Source organism: Hipposideros armiger, unplaced genomic scaffold (assembly GCF_001890085.2).
Source record: "Hipposideros armiger isolate ML-2016 unplaced genomic scaffold, ASM189008v1 scaffold_380, whole genome shotgun sequence".
NCBI classification, from domain to species: domain Eukaryota; kingdom Metazoa; phylum Chordata; class Mammalia; order Chiroptera; family Hipposideridae; genus Hipposideros; species Hipposideros armiger.
The window spans coordinates 1,087,560-1,112,058 of record NW_017731730.1 but is presented as its reverse complement, the minus strand read 5'-3'; the positions used below and the strand labels follow the sequence as shown (position 1 = coordinate 1,112,058).

The following is a 24,499-nucleotide window of genomic DNA, read 5'->3' as shown; positions in this document are numbered from 1 at the left end:
CTTAGATGGTGCATTGTGATGTTGTGGGACATTATGAATGGAGGCCATCAGGTCCCTGGGTCCCAGGTAAGGGACAATGATTGAGGAGGCAATGACAGCATGTCATGGTGCCTCCTCTGATAGCCACTGAGAACAGTTAACTGAGGGAGTCAAAATACACCAACACTAGAATATCTCTTGAGTTTAGGTGAATAAAACCAGCAAGGCTGAATCTATATAAGTCTGTGACTCCCATGAAGTTTGCTTTCATTGTCTCCCATCTCCTTTCCATGTCCTACGTGAACTCCATCTACCAAAGCCATCACACAACTCACTTTAGATGATGGCTTGAAGCCACCGCCATAGGTGACATGCCTCTTATACAATTAATTTCCTCTGCCCATTTCCTAACCACTTCAATATATCCAAACTTACCTGTCCTAGGCCCCTTTTACTCAGGCCCCTTAGGAGGCCTTGATTTCATGACTAGTAGCCTGTTCTTTCCTTCAGAAATTAACCGCCTGATCTTGTTCTCTTTAATGCTTTCACTTTGGGAACCATAAATGTGTCACCTTCCACATTTCTTTACTACACATCACAGATTATGTGGATCATTGATTCACAGATGATGTAGATCAGCGGTTCTCAACCTGTGGGTCGCGACCCCTTTGGGGGTCGAACGACCCTTTCACAGGGGTCGCCTAAGACCATTGGAAAACAAAAAGATATTTACATTACGATTCATAACAGTAGCAAAATTACAGTTATAGAGTAGCAATGAAAATAATTTTATGGTTGGGGGTCACCACAACATGAGGAACTGTATTAAGGGGTCGCAGCATTAGGAAGGTTGAGAACCACTGATGTAGATCATTGCTTCTCAAAGTGTGGTCTGTGTACTGTGGTCCAGGCCACTATGCTGGGGGAGGGGAGATTGCTTGTTGAAAATCCAGAGCTCACCAGTGACTCAAGGAATTAGATTCTCTGGGGTCACCTTTAACATGCTCCCCGGTTGATTCTCCTGCCTACTAAATCTGTAAGCATCATGTGACCTGCACACGCAGTACTGTGCAAGGCAGGGGCTGGGTGGGGATCAGAGTAGATGTGAGAATCTATACAAATACAATTAACACCCACGGTTAACTTATAAAGCAGATTCATTTCCAAATATTAACAGGACTAAAATGTTGGCCTGCCATGTGTGTGGGCAGGGAGTACATGGGAAATCTCTGTACCTTCTGCTCAATTTTGCTGTGAACCTAAAACTGCTCTAAAAAATTAAGTCTATTAAAAAAAAAAAAAGCTGACCTGCCTAAGATGGAGCAGATGAAAATCTGACTCACTTTTCTCTCTACACGGATCCACCTCCTTTTACTCATTCCTCATCCCATTACTCATTCCTCATTCATAGAGGGGCCTAACCTCTGTGAAGCCCCTGTGAGCAGAGCCCTGCTCCAGGCTCCCGCAGCCCAATGTACACACGGATTGTGATAATATCAGGGCATTTACACCCTACACTATGAGCAGCTATTCTCTTGTTTGGTCCTGGTGAATGACAAACAACCCGGCCTCTTCACTGCCATATTCCTCCCTCCAGCACGGTGTATGGAACTCTGTAGGTATGCGATCCAGTTTATTGGATGACTGAATAAGTGAGATGAGCGCCGGTGAAGTGTGTTGGCAGGATGGGTGGGCAAAGTGGCTGACCCTCCCCGTTCACACCTACACAGATATTCCTTAGAGCGACCCTCCCGCCTTTCTCTGAGGCACAGGAATCAAGGTCCTCATTGACTCAATCTGTTACCGTGGTTGATACTATGCATTGGTAAATTAATAACTTCTGGTCCCACTAGGCAAAGAAAATGACGGATACTGCCATCAGAAGCATGTAGCAATGGCCTCTGTAAGGAAAACAGAAGCCACACTAGGTATTTTAAACAAAGGGGATTTAATGCAGGGAACTGATGACACGGGTTTGAGGGGGCCATTGAGATAACCCAGGTGTTAGCAAACACAGGAAGCAGCTACTAACCTTAGAGCTGGGGGAACAAAAGGGAAGAGATGGTGTTACCAGAACCTAGAAGCTTTGATGGGGGACCCCCCACGGCTGGTGCCTGGCCCTCTTTGGGGGCTGCTGCGCTGCGGCGCCGGCGGCTTGGACTTCTGAGGGGGGCGCTGCTTGGCTGGTGGTGGTCGGACCTCAGGGCGGGGGCGTGGCTGACGCTCAGACCTCGGAGGAGACCGTGGCTCAGACCTCCTGGGAGGGGACCGTGGCTCAGACCTCCTCGGAGGGGACCGTGGCTTGGCTGGTGCTCTGACCACCGCGGGGGGTGCAGCTGGCTGGTGCTTGGGCCTCTGAGGGGACGTTGCACGGCGGCTGGGTCTGAGAGGGCCAAAAGAAGCTGGAAGCTGGAGTCGAGGCTCTCTGCTGCTTAAGGGCTGCTGACAAACAGGAAGGCAGGCCCTGCTCCCCCTCCCACCGTCCAGTCTCCCTCTAGTACCTTGCAATGGCAGAACCTAACAGGGAGCCAGCTGTCAGGGGGTTGGGGGGAAGAGAAGCTTGCAGAACCCCAGCCCCAGCATCACAGAGCGGAGTAGACAGGAAGGGCGGGGCTTGGAGCTGAGCGACGACAGGCCGGCGCCCAGCCCAGGTGCTGCGTGGTCAGTGCAGACCCCTTACCTGGTCTTCTGGCAGGCGCAACAGATCCAGTCCTCTTCCTTCTTCTGGTAGAAGCAGCCACTCTTACAGATGCTGTATTTCCGGTCCACAATCTCGCGTTTGGAATTGAGGAAGGTGAATGGCGGACAGCAATGTATGCTGAAGTGCTCGGAAAACCTCTGGTTCTTGGAGAGTCTGGGGCCCTCCTTACTCGTTTTCTGACTCATCTCACTGGACATCATCCGTGCAGGGAGAGGCAGGGAGACATAAAATAGCATGTCACATGAGGGAGCTTTCTACTCAAGAAACACACTCTCTGCTGCTCTCAGAGTCCAAATTAACGTTCAGGGTTGTCCTACTTAACAAAAGTCTGGCATATCAATATCCTGCCCAACTGTATGAAAAAGAGCAAAATGAAGGGCTTATTAAATTTTGTGTGTTTTGTAATGTTTTCTGGAAATGGACTCTTTTTTTCCCTTATGTTCAGTGATCCATTTAGGATAGAAAAAATTATTACAAAACCAAACATTACTAAAGCACCTAGTGTATGGCGGTTGCTTTATATATAATACTTCACCTCATTTTTATGAAATGGCATTATCACCAACAAACTAAAGATGACAGAAGCTAAGGAAGATAACCCAGTTCATAAAGCCAGTGAGAGGCAGACAGGGGATTTGATTCCATGTCTGTGTGACTCCAGTATCCCATGTCCTTTGACCTGGTCCAGAGTGGACTTTGGGGAACTGGAGATGGGCCAGGGATGGGATAAGGGTGCACAGATGCAGAGCTCTATGTCCTAGGGTAAAAAAGACTGGATGTCGGGGAAACAGCTCACTGAAAAAGGAAAGGTAGAGAATGGAATTTAAAGACGGCACACAGTGTGGCAGCCAGGACCTCTCTGTCAGAGTAAAAAGGTCCACAGTGGGGGCCTAGAATGTAAACTTGGAGAGGGTCCTGCAGGGAGTGGGACCCTTTGTTCTTCCCCCACTGGTCCTTAGTTTTACTAAAATCTACATTCACTGTTGAAAATTAGAAAACTTGGATGAATAAAAAATAATAAACATTTCTAAATTCTTATCCCATACTTAACCACTTATAAAATATTTGAATATTTTTAGTATATTTACATGTAAATGTATACTTAATAAAAGGTAGGACCATACCTTATAAACTGTTCAAATTTATACTTAGAAAATCATTGTTTTGAAAGTTGTATACATATAGACATGTTATTTATAGTATTCTCTTATGGTTTTTAAAATCTGTAATAAATTTATAGTTACAGCTCCCTTTATAGTTTATGTATTTGCATCTTCTCTCATTTTTCCTGCTTAATCTTGCCATAAGATATTTACTTTATTATTCTTTTCAAAAACAAGCTCTTGGTTTTCTTGCTTGCCTTTGCTCTTTTTTCTAGTTCATTAATATCTGTATGCGTTTGTTATTTCTTTTCTTCAATTTTTTTAAGTTTATATTCTTGTTCTTTTTCTCTATTCTTGAGTCAAATGCTTCTCACATGTACATTTATGATTCTAACTTTTCCATTAAATACAACTTTAGCTGCATACCACAACTATTGACATAATTCATTTTCACTTTATTTTAAATATGGATGAATTCTTCTTCAATTCATCAGTTATTTTTAAAAATCTGTTGTAAAATTTCCAGATATATGGAGTCCTTACTGTTCCATTGGCTTCTAATTCTAGTGCATTCTCATCAGAAAATAGTCTGTATGATCACGATTCTGATATTTGTTGAGATTTGCTTTATGGACTATTACATCGTCAATATTTTTACATGTTCCTCATGTGCTGGGAAGGATTGTGTATTTTTAGAAACAATATGGAGTTATCTAATGAAGATAAAAATATGCACAAACTATGGTCTAGCAATCTATTCTTGGGCACAACAGCCATCTTGACCATGGCTCAACCTTGTAGGTGAGGCCTCCTGGTTGAGCACAAAGCCTGGAGGAGCCCGAATCGTGGATCGCTGTGGAGCCACTGTTCTAAGCCTTGATTGACCCTTGAACACTGAGCACCTTTAACATGAGACACAATCAAATGTCCACCTTATTTACACCACTATTATTTCAGCTACAAGCAATCAGATACAATTCCAAATGAATACACTCAGTTTCCTCATCTAAAAGAGGATTTCTTCATCAGTTTGAGGTGCCACAAAATGCCACAAGTTGAGCAGCTTATACACAACAGAAATGTGTTTCTCAGAGTCCTGGAGGCTGGGAAGTCCAAGATCAGGGCGCCAGCAGATTTGGTATCTGGTGTGGGGTCCGTTCCTGGTTCATAGACCAGTAAAGTGAGTGAGGGAGCTCCCTGGGGTCTCTTCTGTAAGGGCACTAATTCCATCCATCAGATCTCTGTTCTCACGACCTGAACACCTCCCAAAGGCCCACCTCCAAATACCATCATATTGAGGATTAGATGTCAACATGTGAATTTGGGGAAGACACAAACATTCAGTCCATAACAGAGGATAATAACAAATAATAACAATACTTACCTCAGAGGGCTGTGGCTAGTATTAAATAAAGTGAAGTAAATAAGGAATCTAGCACTGGACCTGAAGTACTTGCTTAATAAATCCCATTTCCCTTTTACTAAGAATTCATTCAAATGACCTAATTCCATTGAATTCTTCAGACATACTCTTTATGTCTCAGATCTATCTCTGATGACATTTAATTCAAGCATTAGTTACATCTTTACTTTAGAGGCTAAAAACAAATCATCATAAACACTACATGATGTTTTCACAAAAGATACCACCTCATCACAGAGCAAAGATAATTATGAACTATCTGTCAGGACGAAGAGAAAAGTACCTGAATTTGAAGCTATAGAATATAATCTTCTCCAGGCTTTCCAGATGTTTCGATATCCTCTAAAACTAAAGAGGAGAGGAAAGAAGGAAAAGGAAGTAGACAGGTACCCAAGGGAGGGGAACAAGAACCTTCCCCCACTATTTATTGTACACCTACTATGTTCCAGGTGCTTTATGTCTATTATTTCTAATTCCCAAAATAACCCTTCCAGGTCATCTCTACTGTCCCCATTTTAGAGTAGAGGCCTGAAGAAGTGAACTCTCCAAGATCAAATAATGATAATAATAATAATAATAATAATAATAATGATAATAAATAGCAAAGTCATAGCAGTCAATATGACTAGCTGACAACCCACTCCCTTTCTTCAATAACAAACCTTGATTTTGTTTGGCAGCGTGATACACCCAGTTAAATATATACAACTCCCCCTGTGACCACATTCCGGCCAATGAGATGTAGGCAAAAGTCCATGGGGAAGATGACTTTTCTTAAATAATAAGGTGTTTACTCAAGAAGGGACCCTCCTCCTCTGGTGAGGGCATCTATCGCAGTCCAGCTGTTCCTGGCCCCTAAGAGGTAGGACTATTTCAAGCCTTTGGACCTCATCCCCTGAGGGTCCTTACCCTTGCTACCTTCCCATCCAACAATTACACAGCACACGCCTCCACCACCTTGGAGCTAAGCCCAAAGTCAAGTCACTTCTTTGGGAAATTTTCCAGAGCCTTCCCTTCCCCCGAGGAGAAATGGTCACTCCTCGCTCTTTTGTGCCCTGACCTTGTATGCTGGACATAATTCTAGGACAGCATCTGGAATCTTTAGCATTATCCTTACTGTGTCATTGTCTTCTTAAATTTTCTGTCCTTGGAGACTTGTACAATGCCTGATTCAGAACAAATGTTCAGTAGCTGCTTGATTAAAATGAAAGAATGAACAAAGGGTGTCTCTTACAACAGCTGCCGGGCCCCTCAGCCTGTCCCTGCCTGTCCTCAGATGCTCTCTAAGCAGTCCCACGTCCCCTCAGGGCCCTCTGCTCTGGCTCAGGCAACACTGTCTGTTCAGGGACGTCCACCACATCCCCACCATGATTTTGAGTTTTCAGGGCCCTCTGCACTAAAAACGGCAACACAGGAAAGGACCGTTCTAACTGACCTTGAAGGTTATAAAACGTTGCTCTTTAGGAAAAAAAAAAAATTTTTTTTGAAGACTTTATGAACCAACTACGCCTTTTCCCAATTCATGCAAATTAATAAGCAAGCTTTACTCAGCACACACATTTAATTATGCATTCTGGAGATGGCATTAGCATCTCTATGTAACCACCTGTGTTATGGCTATCTTTAAACAGAGCTTCACTCATCCCTAAGAAGACTGCAGGTGGAGATGAGAACCCGGAACATAAAATGGATTGTCTTCCATTCATCATTCTTTCCTTCTACCATCTTCTCTTAAAAGGCAATTGGGATGCAAGGTCATTATTTAATAGAAGTGGCATGTGGCCCTTAGCCTTGGGCAGTCCTCTGGAAAGGAAATGCAATTCAAGTACTAAGTTGACATGTCGCAGCCCACGTACTCTTTCACATCTACACGGAACCACAGAAAGTCAAGCATGGACATGGGTACAGGCTCTGCAAAGTGAAGAGTGGATTCCAGTCAGTATTTGAAAAACAGAACTGTTCTTCAAGTCGTGTAATTCAGGTCCCTCTGAACCATGAACAAGGGCCTGCCTTTGTCTTGTATGACAAACTCAGTGTGGGAGGGATAGGACGCAAGCCTTGAACCATATGTGAGAATAACATTCTGGCTTCAGATATCAAAACTCCAAAGGAAGACCGTGATCAGTCCCAAGACCTCTGAATATGTTATATGGATTAAGGAATGGGGAGTTTAATATATATGGAGAAAAAACTAAGTTAACAATCAAAGCAAGAAATTTCAAATTTATTCAAACTCAGTTCACTTGTACGCCCCCCCCAAAAAAAATCACAACTTTTTCATTTCTCTATGGTGATGCAATAGGACAAGCCATCCCATGCTGAATATTGGGAGAGGGGGGGAAGGAGAGAGGAACCAAACCTCTGAGTTTATACTGCCTTGATCACTTCTGGCCTAAACCCCCTCTTCCTACTAAGCAGTCAGTTAAAGTTCAGTTCCCTCACAGGACTATTCTTTACCTCCTTCCATTTCTTTTCAAGGTGGACAGGAGTGTGGGGAGGCTGAAAGTCTCATGGCAACGAAGGAAGGGGTGGCTGGTCTGGGTGGTGTCCTCCTCTGCTGGACTGTGCCACAGGGCGCCTCATGTGGTCAACCCCCTGATATGTTACTGCTGACCACTGGACATCAGGGTCTCTACTCAGAACCCTCCTATTCTGGTCCAGCTGTCCTCTCAGCTCGTCACATCCACTACAGATAACTTCTGGTTCCCACGCAGGCCATGCTCTTCCTATGGGGAATCAACAGCCCCATCTGGGGTCCACTGGCCTAGACAGCTCCCCATCCAAAGCTGTGCACTCACTCTTAGGGGAGGCTGAGGACAGACCCCCTCTCCCCCCAGGGGCCTGCAGCCTGTCCCCACTATTCCTGTGGAAGTGTGTCAGTAGGACCCCTCCACCACACACACACACACACACACACACACACACACACACACACACAATTTCAAACCTCTGCATATTTCTACCGCGTCTACCACATCCCCACCATGATTCTGAGTTTTCATCTGGAGGACAGAGAGAACTTGGGTGTCTACCTGCGTAGCTTTCCCTCTCTCGCTCAACCTTGATTGTGCTCCGTAGGATGTGGAATTCCCCCATAAAGTCCCCAAGTGGAGAAGGCTTGAGCAAAGGAGGAGATGTTCTTCCTAGGCCTTTTCTTTCTTTTTCTCAGCTCCTTCCTATCCATGGTGATAATCTCTCATTAAAACCTACACGGCCGCCCCCCTCTGCCCTCAGAGGGTTAGGGATAATTATAAAGAAAAGATGTGAGTAATGGGAAATTGCAATTTTTATAGATTGGTTTCGAGAACAGGATGAAATGTCTACCATTTAAAACACTGTATTAGTTCAAAGCATGAAGAATTAACTTCAAGTGCTTAAAATATTTATAAATTTTGAATGAATTTCTGTTAGACTCTGCCTCCATTTCACAATGTAATATTTATTCTCTGAAATTCAAAGCCCTTGAGAGCAATATCTTTTAACCTTTCATGCTATGAGAAGAGACAGAAATATAGTTTCAGTAATAATGTAAGAATATAGATGAGAATAGTAAATGCAATTTTACTTACTGGTAGGGACAGAGGGGCGGGGGTGGGGGGAGTGGTAGGAAAATCCCAAACTTAATTTCTGAATATTCCCCAGAATCGGGATGGTCTTTCAAGAAACTGCCAGAAAGAAAAAGTGAACCATTTATAATTGTATGTTTCTTATAATCAGGCTAGTTTATTAAAGGAGAGAAGATACGCAGGAAATCCTTACAGTTTTGTAAAAATGAAATGTAAGCAATAAAACTTTTATTTTTATTTAATTATTAATATTCTTATCATTGGTGAATCAGGGAAATATTAAGTAGCCATTTGAAGACCAACAATATTAGGCAGCCATTTTAAAAGGTGCTGATGAAGAAGTTTACTGACAAGAAAATATTGGGTCGTCGGAAACGTCATGACACATTTTTGCAACAAGAAACAGAAAAATACACCATGACTTTTCCGACGACCCAATACTTCTGTAATATCAAATGTAGGCAGCCGAAAGTTAGATTATTTACTGTATGGCATCAACTCCAGGTAGCCAGCCATCCCAGCTGAAGCCAGTGGCAGACCACATCAGGAGGGCTCACAGCTCTCGCAGGTCCCCTCAGATACCCTCAGCAGGGGCCTGGAACAGGAGCTGGGGGGGCTTCAGCAGGGGAGAACCACACACTAAGACCCTGCCTTGAATAGATGAGATACTGGTACTCTGGAGACCAGGAGCCATCTTCAGGCTAAATCTCAGGCTGGTAAGAGCCCTCTGCACTGTTAGTGGGAGCTATTGAGACAGTTAGTGACCGTAATGGACCTCATGGACAGAGGAGGCCAAGTGACATCAGGCTACATGTGTCAAACATATACACAGAAAAATGTGTACTGAAGGCCAATGCAGCCAAATACAATAGTAACACTCAGCCATTTGTTCAAGTACTAGTTGAGTACCTGCTATGTGTGCCAGTGGTAAACAAGACAAAGAAGATGCCTGTACTCATCATGGAGCTTAGGGTACAGCAAAGGGGACTTGAATAGGTCATCTCGTGAACAGTGTAGTCGATGTCTGATTGAAATGTGATTAGACTTCTGGGTACTAGGAGAGAATATAACAGTGCGATCAACTTAGATTGAGGGGCTAGGGAAGGATTCCTGAAGAAGAAACATTTCATTTGAGGTCTAAAGGACACGGGGGAGCCATCCACATGTAGGAGAGGAGACAGTCCCAGACAGAAGGCCCTGAGACTTGATGTGCTCAAGACACCAGAGCGGGACAATGGCTGGAGCATTGTCAGGTTGGAGGGTGGGCAGGGTGGTCCAGGGCCTTGACAGTGAGCTAAAGAATAGGAAGGCACTGACCGGTCTTGACTAGAGGGGGCATATCTCCCTATTTATGTTCCATGAAGATCACTCAGACTTCTGGCAATGTAGATTGGAGGGAAGCAGGAGTGGAAGCAAGGAGACCAGTGAGGGAACACAGGGACTTGAACCAGAGCAGTGGCAGTGGAGATGGATCTTGGAGGCACAATTAATAGGACTTGAGGATCGACTGGATGTGGGGCTCATTGGAAAGGATAGGGCAAGGATGACTTCCTGACTTCTGGCTTGAGCAAATGCCCAATGGAGCAGTTTGCTGAGGTGGGGAAGGCAGCGGGGGTGGAGAGTAAGGGTACACTTTTGGACATTCCTTTATTCGACAAATTCTAATTGAGCACCCACTTTGTGCGAAACGTGTTAAAGCTGAGATGCTTCTGATGATCTAGTACTGGTGATGCCACACAGTAGACTGGTCTGTACTAGAAGAATTTACATACACCTCAAAATTACTAAGGATCAGAGTATCAAATGAGCAACACAGGGAGCCCAGCAAAGAACAAGACATGTAGATGGATTAATGGGGGCAGGAAAGAAAGACAAACAGGGTTTCTCCAAGGGAAATTAGGTTAGACGAGGAATAATTTTACTAGGATGGAAATAGATTTAAGGATGGGGGAAGGCAAGAATCAAGAGTTCAGTCTCAGGCATGTTCAGTGTGAGAAACTTATGAAGCCTCCAAGTGGAAAGGAAGTGACTGGCCACATGGGTCAAGAGATGATAGAGATGGAGGTAGAGGTAAAAATTTAAGTGTATTTGACATATAGATGAGATTTATAGTCAAGGGAACACAGGAGAACACTCAGGGAGAGAGGGCATATGGAAAAGAATAACTGGAAAAAAAATTTTATTCCCACTAGCAACAAGAATCCTGCAATACCTAGAAATAAAGTAAAAGTTAAAAATGTGTAAATCCTGATGGGGAAAAAACTCCAAAACTTCAGTGAAAATATGAAAGAACATGTGAATAAATAAAAGGAAAACTTTTTCATAGATGAGAAAGATCTATATCATGAAGATGCAATATTTGCCAAAAGTAATCCACAAATACTATGCATTTCTTACTCAAATTACCAAAGATCTTTTTTGGAACATCACAGTCTGATCTGATGAAAGAGCAAAGGACCAGGAATCACCAAGAAAATTCTGAAAAGAATAACAGGACTTTTTACACCAGATAGCAAAGCATATTACTAAGAGACAGTAATTAAAATAGTTGGCATTGGCTTAAAAATGGACAAATAGACCAGTGGAGAAGAAAAAACTCAGAAACAAAATCTATTATACAAGAGGACTTGGTGTATCATAGAAATGTTATTACAAATCAGTGGGGAGAAGGCAGCTGTGTCAACAGATAATGTTGCTATCATTAACTTCTTAGATGACATAATTAGCTACATCAAAATTAAACTACTGTACATCAAAAGAACCATAAGCATGGATAAAAAATTAGCAACACTGGAAGAATATAACACATATAACATACAAAGAATTACTATCTGGGATCTTTAAATAACAAAATCAACAGAAGAAGACAGAAATAGAAAGTTAGGCAAATGTGGGGCCGGCCGAGTATCGTTAAGAATTGGCTTGGGACGCCAGAGGGTCCTGTTTCGGATCCCACATATGAGGGCCAGTGACACTGCCCTCTACAGCTAAGATGCTGAACAACAGCTCAACCTGGAGCTGGGCTGCTGTGTGTAGCCAGCAGCCAGCGTGAGCGGCCAGCAGCCGCAGTGAGCGGCCGTCCAGAAGCCGGTGACTGACCTGCCTCATCCGGGAAGAGTGCAATGATGGTGCCAACTTGGGCCAGTGAAGCAGTGTCCTCCACAACTAGATTGAAAAACAAAACGACAGCAACTTGTCTGTTCCCCTCTCCCCAATTCCCCAGCACTGTTCCCATCCCCCCAATTCCCCAATAAAAATCTTCAAAAAAAAAAAAAAAAAGAAAGTTAGGCAAATGTGAACAGGCAATTTATAAAAGAGGAAGCAGTAGATTGATAAGCATATCAAAATACATTCAAACTCATCAATATCAGAAAGATACAAATGAAAACAATAATTAGATATCATTCTACAAGACTACCACATTGATGAAAGTTATATAGCCTAGGGGGCAGGGTGAAACGGGTGAAGCAATTAAGAAGTATAAATTAGTAGTTCCAACATAGTCACAGGGATGTAAAGTACAGCCCAGAGAATATAGCCAATAATAGTGTAATAACTATGTATGGTGTCAGATGGGGACTAGACTTATTGGGGTAATCACTTCGTAAGGTATATAAATGTCTAATCACTATGTCGTACACCTGAAACTAATATAATAGTATATGTCAATTGTAATAGAAAAATAAAAAATCAAATAAAAGAGGAAAAAATGTTAAATAGCCTAACATCAAATGAAGTGAGGGTACAGGCCAACAGGAACTCACACACAGCGGTGGGCGTGTCACTCAGAAGAGCCACTTGGGAGTGTGGAAACCAGCAGTACATAGTCAGGAAGCCCACTCCTGAGTATATATCTGAGAGAATCGTAGTACAGGTGCACAGAGAGGCATATACAACAATGGGGACTACAGCTTCATTTGAAACAGACACAGAAGACACAAAACATAAACCATAGATTCATCAGAGAAATGGATAAGATGCAGTACATTCATGCAATGGGGTTCTGTGCAGCAGTCTAAAAGAATTAACTCGATCTCTATATGTGGCCCTGCATCTTCTCTCAAAACACTTACTTTTGAATGAAAAATAGTTCCAGAAATGAACAGATGCTAAACTAGAGACTGTGTGTGGATGCATCTTTGACAATATCTATCTTATCAGTAGGAACTCTATTAGGTATTTATTGTTTATTTTCTCCTCCCTTCATGAAAAGATAAGCTTCATAAGAGCAGGCACTTTGTTTTCCATTCTATTTCAGTGCCTTCTACAGTTTTTAGTACACAGAAAGCCTTCAGTAAATATTAGTTATCGCTGTGTTTTAGTTTGTAGATCTATACATTTGTATGGGTTGGTGTGTGTCCTTTTTCCACTATTTTTTGCAGAGTGGAACAACTGGTACACCTTACTTTTTTCGCTGAACGATATATCTTTCCATAGAGGACACAAAGAGCTTCCTCATTCCTGTCTATCTGCCTCAGACTTCATTGTCAGGGAGCATCATGATTTGCTCAGCTAGTCTCCAATAAGTGAGCAATTTGATTGTTTCCTATCTGTCATGATTACAAATGATGCAGCAGTGAATAAAGTGGTGTGCCCAGCATTTCACACACGTGCAAATATCTGAGGGGTGAATATCTAAACGTGAGACCACAGGGTCAAAGAATCTATGCATTTGTCATTTTGCAGATTTTGATAGGTTTTTCAACTTGCTCTCCATGCAGTTTGTACAAATTATCATTCTGCAAGCGGTGTATATCATGCCCATTTTCCCATCACCTCAGCGATAAAGTGAGTTATTAAACCCTTAGATTTTTGCCAATCTGATAGGTAAAGTATTGTCTAATGCAAACTAGATATGGTAAATCTCAAAATGGTTTAGACCTGGAAAGCCTATAAATCTGGTTTACCATAGTAACAGGTTAAGGGAGAAAATATGATCAGTAATAGATTCTAAGAAAGCATTCAATAAAACTCAGTATCCACTTATGATAGTCTGATCATCATAAAAAGGGAAAGGAATACCCTTAACATTATAAAAAGCTAGCTACCAAAGTATTTATAGTAACAGCTTACTGCTGGTGAAATCTTAGACACATTTCATCCAAATCAGACACCCCAAGAAGGATGCTAAAGGATGCTATCATGTTGAATAGATGCTACTATTCAACAGAGCACTTAAAATCCTAACCAATACAAAACATACACACACACACACACACACACACACACACACATACACACACACAAATAAATCAATAAAATAGAACCAAAAAAATAAAAACCATGATACTCTACAAACTATTAGAACTAAAAGAAAGTCCAACAAGATTTGTGGGCCCAAGATCAATATACTAAAATAAAAATCATTTCTATAGATCAGGAAGATCCAATTAGAAAGCATAAAATAAAAGAAGCCATTTATACTGGCCACAAAACCATAGGATACCTACAGGTAGAAATACACCTGATGAAAGAACTGCAAGACCTTCAAGAAGAAATTTGCAATTCCTTTTTGAAGGCTGCAAAAGAAATATTCAATATCATAAGTATGCTGAATATCTCCTAGTAAATCTATAAGTGTGATGCAATTCTAATAAATATCATATTTCACGTAATTGATAAGATGATCCCATAGTTATTATGGAAGGTAAAGGACCAAGATGAACCAAGACAATTTTGAATAACAATAAGGTCTTGTCCTCCCAAGTTTCCACACTCATCATAAACTATACTAATTAAAACAGTAAAGTAGGGCCCGCCGAGTGGCGCGATGGTTAAGAACTGGCTTGGGACGCCAGAAGACCCCAGTTCGGATCCCACATATGAGGGCCAGTGACACTGCCCTCTACAGCTAAGATGCTGAACAACAGCTCAACCTGGAGCTGGGCTAACCTGACGGCGTAGGCTGCAGCCCCTGTGGCAGTGGGTTGCCATGGGTGACCGTGTGTGGCCGGCAGCCAGCGTGATAGGTCAGCAGCCGCAGTGAGCGGCCGTCCAGAAGCCTACGACTGATCTGCCTCGCCCGGGAAGAGTGCAATGATGGTGCCAACTTGGGCCAGTGAAGCAGTGTCCTCCACAGCTAGAATGAAGAACAAAACGACTGCAACTTGTCTGTTCCCCTCCCCCCAATTCCCCAGCGCTGTTCCCATCCCCCCAATTCCCCAATAAAAAAAATCTAAAAACAAACAAACCAAAAAAACCAGTCAAGTATTGGCTTGGAAATAGACCGATAGATCAATGGGACAGAATAGAGAGCCCAGAAACAGACCCACATATGTATAGTAGTATGGTTCATAACAGCGGGGGCATTTTTTTAATAGGAAATGGATGAACTACTCAAAAGAGAGACAAAATCAAAGTAGACCAAAGACTCCCAATAAGAATAATAATAGCAAACACAAGTCAGGATATACTATTCAAGGGCTTTATGTATTTTACTCATTTAATCCTCACAACCTCACAATAGCCCCGTTTTGCAAATGAGAAAGCTGAGCACATAAAGCTAGTAAATGATGACCCCAAGATCCTAACCCTGACATCATGCGACTTCTAACACAGCAGAGGTGAAGAGGAGGGACGTAAATCAAAGATGACGATTTAATAGAATAAAAGATACCATGAAGTTACAAGTGAAAAGAGCTGTACAGGTAGAGAAGAAAATATACAAACACATAAAAGTATAAAGTGTTAATAATCAGAATGTTTAAAGGAAAAAACTGAATTTTGAAAAAACAAAAACAGGCAAATCATAGAAAAAGATGAATCTTGAAAAGCCAGTAGTCCTATACAAATATGATTCATTGTAATAGTAAAGAGAAGGGAAATGGCAGCAAAGAAATATCAATTCATGACCATTCCGATTAGCCCCCAAAAGGGCAGGGGGCAGGAGCATTCTGCAAACAGGAACTGGGCTGGAGCTCGCCTCAAGGAACCGTAGCAGGCTGTGAGCCCTGCGCTGTCAGAAGGGTGCCCATGACTTCCTGCAAGTGAAGAATGCAGATGGGAGCTTTGTCGAGCTGTTTCTGGAATTAAAACCGCGGGTTCAAAGTTTCCATTCCAGGCCCGGGGTTCTTTCACCTCCCACATCCTTCCAAAGGCTGCCAACCCCGACTCCTCTGCTATGAAAAGCATCACTGCAGAGCAAATTCACGCCACATTCCCCACCTCCCTTAGAGACTTTAGTAGTTTCTAAAACCTTGCTAATTCTCTCTCTGGCCAGGAGCTAATGCTTTCCAGATTTACACAGTAAAAGACAATGGCTGCCCTGTTGATCAGTCCACAGCAGCAAAAATACATGTGGGAAGTGAACTTTGGTTGTTAACTACCACATGCTGTCTCTGAAAATATCTTTATCTGTTTGTCCTGGTTTATCCATTTGTGCCCTTGGCAACCAAAATGTTTACACATTAGTACAATGAACGTTAAACAGTAGATTCTTGTTGGCACACCAGTTCCGGGTAAGGAAAACGTCATACAGGTATTGATTTTGAATCAGAGTGCTTTTACCCAGAGAGAAGCATCTTGCCAAAATCCAATATAACAGCATAAGCAGGTCCTGGTTGTCTTGCTGTTGACAACCCACTCAGGAGACAAAGCAAAGCCCTCATTGCTTTGTTTTGCTCCATCAACAAGGACAAATTAAAGTGGACCAAGGACCACACTGCCCACAGACAACCATCTCACAGATTTTTGCAAAAGCCCTTTTTGACTGAACAAACAACACGACCTCTGACTTCGGCTATTCTAGAAGAGGGAACTAGTGTGACCTAAGGTTGGTATCCTTAGCACACAGACAATATACTTAGCAAATGTTTTAGGAGTGAAACCTGCTGATTATAGCAAAGCCAGATAAACATGTAAAAAGTAAAATATTTTCTGAACATGATTTGAATAACATGATTTATTTGGTTAACATCTGAAATTACACAGTGCATTGTTTTAGCTTATGGACATATGAACTTACACTAGGATTGTATGTGGATGAATAATTCCATGATAGTCTACAGACGGGGCAAAGGGCCCAGGAAAAAAAACCAAGGGCATGAGTTTGTCTCCTTGTTTGTCCCTACTCAGAAACTTCAGGGGCTCTCCCCAGTTACAGAAGAAAGTCCTGCTTCTTAGTTAATATGGCGCACAAGGCCCCCCTTCCCCCGCCCACCTTTCCCCTTTATCTCTCACCACCACCCCTCACTGCTATAGTCAGAAACATCAACCTATGATCAAAAGATCTCTGAGCATGCCATTCCCTTCTCCTGGAATGCCTTTTCCCCATCATGTTTGTGCGGTGAACCTCTGTTCATCCTAAACAACCCAGTTAAGGTCTCACCTCCTCAAAGGACCCTCCCCTCCTTTGGGCTTTCTCTAGAATTTGTACACACTTCTCTTGGTGGGCATGCCTTACCCTATAATAGTGTGGCTGTGTGGCTGTCATCCCAGCCTGAGCTCTTTGAGGGAAGGGCTTCTGTCTGAATCCAAAGGGTTCTGCTGTGCCCTCCCCTCACTGAATGAGTGTTAACTGTGATTGGTTGAATTGACAGTGCCTTTAAAATCCCCAGGTGCTTCTGTTCCCTAGGATGTTATGTAGGACTCAGGCTGCTTTTGTCAGATTCCCAAGAATTAAGGTTTTAACAGAAAGTGGTCTCTCAGTAGGAAATATTTTTTCAAGGTGTGCTTACTTTTATAATTATTTGCCTTTCTTAATCTGTTTGTGATATAAGAAATAAGAATTGTTTGTGTTTGTGTTTCCCTTCTCTATGAAAATGATGGGATTTTGAATGTACGTACATGTAGGTAAAACAGATTCTCTCTCAGATTTCTTCCGGGATGAAGAAGGCAACCTATCTTCCAGATTTGCATTTTCTTATAGAAAAAAACCTAAATGTTAATTTGGCCTCTGGTCATAGCAGGGGCCAAAGGAGAGAACCTAGATTACCTGATGGGCTGTTTTATTGCTCCACTGACAGCTAGTGGAAGATGAGGGCTGCTCCAGTGCGTTGGGTTCTCCAAGGGAGTCAGTCTTGGGGAAACAAAGAGACCAGGCCGGAGACAAGCTAAAGTAAGCACTGGATTGCTGACCACCCCTTTTCCTAAATTCTGAGTCCAAGGCCATCATCCGAGTCATCCAACGGCAGTTACACTGGTAGACTGCTTTGATTGGATGAAACGCCTCTTATCTTTGTTCCATTTTGTAATTTATATACCGCCATCTTTATATTTATCATGCTGTGTTGGAATTATTCATCTATTCAGAAAAACAAGAGGAAGAGTCCAGGGTGACTCCAAGGTCTGTAGTTGGAGCAACTCGGTGGGTGGTGGAAGCATCTACTGGAGGTGAAGGTTTGGGGGAAGATGCAGAATCATGAGTTGAGGTGTTAGAGGAGCTTCTAGATGGAGATGCCAAGTGGAAAGTTCAGAGAGATATGGGTGGGAGATAGAATTTGAAAGTTGTTGGAGTAAGTACAAGTGGCAATTGAAGCCCTGAAGATAAAGGTGATTCCCCTGGTGGCAGAATGTGGCATGAGAAGAGGGTGTCACTATGCTTCGGGGCACTCCCACGTTTACAGGTTAGGTGTTCGAGGGGTGATTGGCACAAGATAAAGAGAAGAGTCGGAGAGGAAGGAGGGGATATGGAACGTGGTATCAAGGAAGACAAAAGAGGGAGTGGCCATCTTTGTAGAACGATTCTGAGATGTGGCGTGATGTGAAGGGATATGTGATTAGTGATATTCGATTAAGTGATATGGAAATAATTGGTGGCTTTACCAAGAATTGTTCTCGTGGAATATTTAAAACAGGAATGAGAGGGTTTGTGGTGGGGAACAGGGGCTAAGGATTTGGAGAGAAAACCTATAATCAACTCACGCCAGAAGTCTGAGAGCGAAGGGGAGTAGAGTCATGGTAGCTAGAAAAGTGTTTTCCAGGGTTTTGTTTTGTTTTGTTTTGTCTTGAGGGTGAGGGGTATTGTTTTTGAGGGTGGTAGAGGAGTGATTGGTTGGTTTGTTCATTTGTTTTTTGTAATGATGAGAGCATACATAAAAGCTGATGGGTAGAGTCTAGTAGAAAGGAAAAAATTAAAATAAAATCAGAAAGTGGAAATAATTAGTATTCTTGAGGAAAAACTGAGGAGATGGAATGCTCTGCATATGTAGAAGAGTTGCCTTTGTTGGAAGAGGGAAAACAGTTGGCTGTATGAAGTTCCCATCTAATACCTTACATTTTTCCAGTGAAGTGGGAGATAAGGTTATCAGCTGAGAATTAGAGAGTTGGAGATTTGAGAATAGAATGAGTTTAAAAGACATTTTGCAGAAATTTGGAGACCAAGCCGCCAGGTAGTTTTGACAGCCTAGTTGAAGTCACTAATTTTTAGTGGTACCAATCTCTTCCATTTTGCTTTTCTGCAATTGTTCTCAGCAGCCTGGGTGCAGACATGAAGAAAAATATATGCATTCAGGGTTGGGATTTGCCAAAGAATTTGCAAGAGAACAATTGAAATGATGAATTCTAGAATCTATCCATAATCAGAAGTAAACAGAAAAGGGTGAGGATGACTGGGTAGGTGAATGGATTCATAAATGAACGGACAGGAGGAGGGGCAAATCAACTTGAACTACCAAGTGGAAGAAGAGTTGTAATGGGGCGCTTAACCAAGCAAGTTGAAAGAAAGGAGGTTGTGAATGAGATCCTAGATGTTTGCACTATTTGATTCATAGATGGGGTAGTTTCAAGGATTGACAAGCTCCACAGCATGACAATGAATGAACGAGGCAGAGTGCATAGTACCTGGGTTGGACAAAGGTAGACAAATGGTGGCTTAGGTCCTTGTGCCTCTGATGTATACACATTTTTATTTCAAATTTCTACTCCCAAACCTAGAATACTGTGAAACACCTGGAAGAGTTATTTAAAGTGTTTAACTCTTACTCAAAGTTTGAGTGCTTAGTCTTTGGCTGATTCTGCATTCTACTTTGACACTCTGAATACCTAGTAATCGTTATACAATAATTCAGATGCAAATCCAGAACAATAAAAGAGATCCGTTTGTACCTGTATTTTCATCCGTACACATCTGATGATTAGATCTCTATTATGAGCTGGTCTTGGTATCATTTGCTTCTTTTTTTCCTGAAAATAAAGCAGTAGAATGTGTTCCGGTTACTAATTTCGTGTTTTGGTTACTTAGGTTGTAGTTAATTCAAGTGTGTTATACACAGAGCTTCACTCTCATGGTTCTAGGATTGTGATGATGGATATGATGGATGTAGGTGCTGTCAGTCAGTTGGGGGGTTAGAGGGAGGATTCGCAGTAATCACAAGATCACATGCAAACTTTTTGAAGCCCATCTTATCATTATAGAGGAAGAATGCTGTCTGTCCAATGAATTCACTGTCATTAAGTAAAAAATCTTTAGGCTTTTCTCCTAGTACATCTGAGCTCTATAAACCTGACTTTTGCTTATACCACTAATAAGTGAAATTTCTGAAATGAATGAAATTTCAGAGTCTGTATCCAAAAATGCAAGTGTTCGCAATTAAGTAAAGCACCTGAAGAAAGGAGTTGAAGGACTGTCCTCCCCTCTGGAAAAAAGATGTGTTTTTTGTGTTATAAACTCAAAGAAGGAATCCAACTGGATAAAGCATTAAATCGAGAGCTTCTTCAAAATATCAATCTTGTTTTCCCAGGCAATATGGAGATTTATGTGATTATTTGTAACCATTTGCCCCATTCTTTTGAAATATATATATGATCTTTGAAGTGATATTTGAACAAAGATTATGGAGATTCTAGACACGAAAATAACCTCTGAAAGAAACCTATTATTCTGATTGGTTGTCTTTGATGACAACTTCTATTCAGGGAAAAAAACTTAAGCAGAAAGAGGAAGAAACAGAGATCAGAGTAAGGGGTTGCTAAGACTGCAGGGCTCTGGAAGGGGGTGGAAGGGAGAGTAACAAACAGTAGGAACTACTAAGAATGAATATATATATATATATATATATATATATATATAAAATTTCTCTTAGATACTTAGCCAATTCCAAAATTGTGCAATTTCAGAGTGAGACTGTGGGAATCCTAAGAAAAAACGGTTGCTAAGAGGCTGATAACTGAGCAGAAATATCTCAAACTTTTGGTCTGAGATGACTATAATTTTTCTCTCCAACTCTTCAGCCCCTGTTCCCCACCACAAACCCTCTCATTCCTGCTTTAACCATTCCATGGGAACAATTCTTGGTAAAGCCACCAATTATTTCCATATCACTTAATCGAATATCACTAATCACATATCCCTTCACATCACGCCACATCTCAGAATCGTTCTACAAAGATGGCCACTCCCTCTTTTGTCTTCCTTCCCTTTGGCTTCCATGATACCACGTTCCATATCCCCTCCTTCCTCTCCGACTCTTCTCTTTATCCTGTGCCAATCACCCCTCGAACACCTAACCTGTAAATGTGGGAGTGCCCCGAAGCATAGTGACACCCTCTTCTCATTCCACATTCTGCCACCAGGGGAATCACGTTTATCTTCATGGTTTACCCTGCCTCGCTCAGTCCGCCCTGCAAAAAAAATGCAATAAACTCTCTGGCCCATGCTTTCCTCACTCCTTCTGGCTCCTGACTGACCCTGGTGCCTCCCCATCTGGCCCTTCTTGGCCTGACATGCCGCCTCCTCTTGGAAACTGTGAGAACTATCTTTTCAGTGGCAGTCATCTCCTGATCTGCTGGCCTCACCATGCCTGAATAAAAACAAACCCCAGGTACATTTAAAAACACATTGGTTCCTTAACCACCCAGAGCACAGCTCACACCAAGTTTTCACCTAATGCATTATAACAAAAGCACCAGAAGCCACCATAGCCTGCACAGCCCATAGAAGAGGTCATTCTGGGATCCCACATGCTGGGACCTAATCCTAGGGTTCCAGGCTTCCAGGTTGTGGAAAGCAACTCAAATCCCATCCACAAGGGCCTTCCAAGTCTTCCATGCCCTAACCCCCAATTCTTTTGACTGAGTGAGAGGAGGCTTTCATTTTCCACCCCAGAATGGCTCATCATAGGAACACATCATCCTTTAAGTAGAAAACACTTTCTCAAACTCCAGAGTGACTTCTATAGTGCAGATAAGACAACCAGAATAGCAAATGCTACATTTTCCCAAAAGCCGAGTTTCTCAAGCTTAAATTGCACCTCGTGCAGAAACCCAAGCTTCTCGTTTAATTCCATATGTAGAAAAGAAGGTATTTATCTACCTCATCCAGGGAACAGTCCTGTTCAAGTCATAATACATTCACTTGACTATAAAGAGCATATAACCAATTAATCAATTTCCCCACATTTATGATGACTTCAGAGTTTTCTTGGAGGACAAAAAAATGGATGATTTAGATTTGCGTATTTAAAAAAAGTATTTTAAGTATAATAAAACTGTCAGCCACCTCCAAATAGAATTTTTCCCACTTACAAACAAACAAAATGCAAGTTCTTTCTCCTGTCGACATGCTTAAGGTGGCAGCAAGCCCAGGGTGGCTATTCAGGACAGCTCTTTATTGAACTGTATCTGTTTTCCGCAGATGGTTTTGCTTAGAAAAGAATTTCCACATTTATGCAATGAATACTCAGAGTAGTAGACATAAATCCAACACAGACAAAGAATCTAGATTAAATACCTTACTGTACACCTATCGAGTTCACGTACATATCAGTGTAATTACCATTTATAAATAAAGGGCAGCGTTTATACATTTTTGGTGAATATTTGGGGGTTATTCACCAAAACGCCCTGGAGTTTTCAATTTTTGTATTTTCTTGTAAGATTTTAGGCACCCATGTAAAATCCTAGTTACCATTAGGTAAACAAGAATTAAAAATTTGTACAGTCAGATTCAAGTTGAATTTCTATATGCATGATCTCAAATGCAAGCATATCCTTTCTAAAACTGTATAATCCGGACCAGATCATGAGAAAACATCAGACCAAACCCAAACTGAGGGACATTTAGCAAAATAGCAGGCCTATACTCTTCAAACTGTCAAGGTCACGTCAAGGTCTGTCAATAGTACTTTCTCCATGTTAATTTCCTGATTTTGACCATGTCTGTAATTAATTTAATCTCAAGTGGCTCAGGAAAAAAAAAACATATATGTGTACACAGGGAAAGAAAAAATGATAAAGCAAATGTTGTAAAATGTCAACATTTGAGTAATCTGGATACGTCTGGAATTTTTGTATTATTTCCAATTTTTCTGTACATATGAAACAATTTTTAAAATCCACTCACCAAGGCATTCTCCTGCTATTCTAAATAAACATAAAATAGCATAGCTGCACATCTTACAACAATCTGTTTTTTGTCTCCCTGATTTATTCACAAAGCATTCTTTTCCCCAGTTTCTTCCTAGAACTCCAGCCAAGTTCATGACTTTATTCCCCTGACAGGCTCTTTTGTCTTTTTCTATCAACCACAAAACTGAAAAAAGAAAAAACCAAACCTGATTTCTGCAAGTCTGTACAAGATAAAGTATGAATGCATTTCCAGTTAAGGTTTCTAGTCTATAGGGAACAAAATTCTTACAAGATTTGAACTTCATTGTTCCATTAGTATCCCACACACATAAACCCAGCTGTACGCGGGAAGGCATTGTTCCTAGATAAGAAGAACTCATTTTCAATCATGATAAATAATAAAAGAAGAACTAGACAAAGAAGAAGCCGTTAGCCCCATTGATCTAGCTCCAGAAACATGGGGCTGTATACCCGAGAGAACCTGAGTTAGGGTTCAGAGCCTCTCCCCAGGTTCAGCCAGTTCCCAAACATTAGCCGGAATGGAGGGCGCTCTGCATAAACTTGGTGTCCTCTCTTCTTGTTTTCTCCATCCTTTTATGTCCTCCCAATCTTGACTGCTATTATAGCAAGTTTCCCCTGGGATGTAAGGAAATGGCTCATACATGTGGGATCCCCAGTGTAGACCCTGAAAGGACAGGCAGGTCCCACTCCTTATACAAACAAGTGCACTTGCCACTTGAAGATGAAGTAAGATGAAAACCCATGGAATCCCCTTACCTTCAAGTAGCAGTTGTCGTGTGAAACAGCTTCCACGTCTGTACCAGGTCCCTGGGGCGATTGAGGGTGCTCAATGCCTGCAGAATATATAGGGAGAGATTATATATCCTGGGCTTTCATTACACAAGGTGTTTTTGATGGGTCCTCAGCCAAGATCCACTTAAAAACAAAAGCTACACAAAGACTACAAAAAGGCCACACAAAGTTTAAACAAAAGGCTAAAGAAAGACCAAACAAAAGCCAAAGAAAGTTTAAACAAAGAGTGAAACAAAGACAAAACAAAGGCTAACAAAGAGAAAAACAAAGACCCAAACAAAGGGCAAAAGAAAATCTAAACAAAAGCTATATGGTTGTAGCTTAGTAACAACCATGTCTCTCTCTCTCTCTCTCTCTCACACACACACACACACACACACACACACACACTCACACTCACACCCTATCTATACTACATCCCCACACACACTCATACAGTCCAGTCTCCCACCTCCCACAGCCCACATCATGAATGCCTCGTGATAAACCCCTCACCAAGGCTCTCTCCACACCAACTCTAACCTACATCAAACTACATGTCAGGTCCCACCACACCACACCACATCACACCTCACCACACGTCAGCTCACCCACCCCAAACCACACAGCCTTCTGCCAGTGTGGTACCCAA

At 41.9% G+C, this 24,499-nt stretch overlaps 1 protein-coding gene across 11 annotated transcripts in view; it reads right to left on the bottom strand.

Moving 5' to 3' along the window:
* Positions 1 to 23,969, bottom strand: part of MOBP (myelin associated oligodendrocyte basic protein) — a 41,132-nt gene extending 17,163 nt beyond the window's left edge. For 4 of the 11 annotated variants that reach the window (XM_019662774.1, XM_019662778.1, XM_019662773.1 and 1 more), the window contains exons 1-5: positions 23,833 to 23,968; positions 19,816 to 19,893; positions 5,490 to 5,554; positions 2,660 to 2,869; positions 2,012 to 2,362 (exon numbers count right to left, since the gene is read on the bottom strand). In XM_019662774.1, coding sequence (XP_019518319.1) covers positions 2,047 to 2,362; positions 2,660 to 2,865 — 522 coding nt within the window. In that variant the 5' untranslated portion in view covers positions 2,866 to 2,869; positions 5,490 to 5,554; positions 19,816 to 19,893; positions 23,833 to 23,968 and the 3' untranslated portion in view covers positions 2,012 to 2,046. Of the gene's footprint in view, positions 1 to 831; positions 2,363 to 2,659; positions 2,870 to 5,489; positions 5,555 to 17,704; positions 17,789 to 19,815; positions 19,894 to 21,217; positions 21,331 to 23,832 lie in introns of those variants that run through there. The other 7 variants (XM_019662777.1, XM_019662776.1, XM_019662783.1 and 4 more) reach the window with 7 other exon arrangements.
* Positions 23,970 to 24,499: the final 530 nt, after the last annotated feature.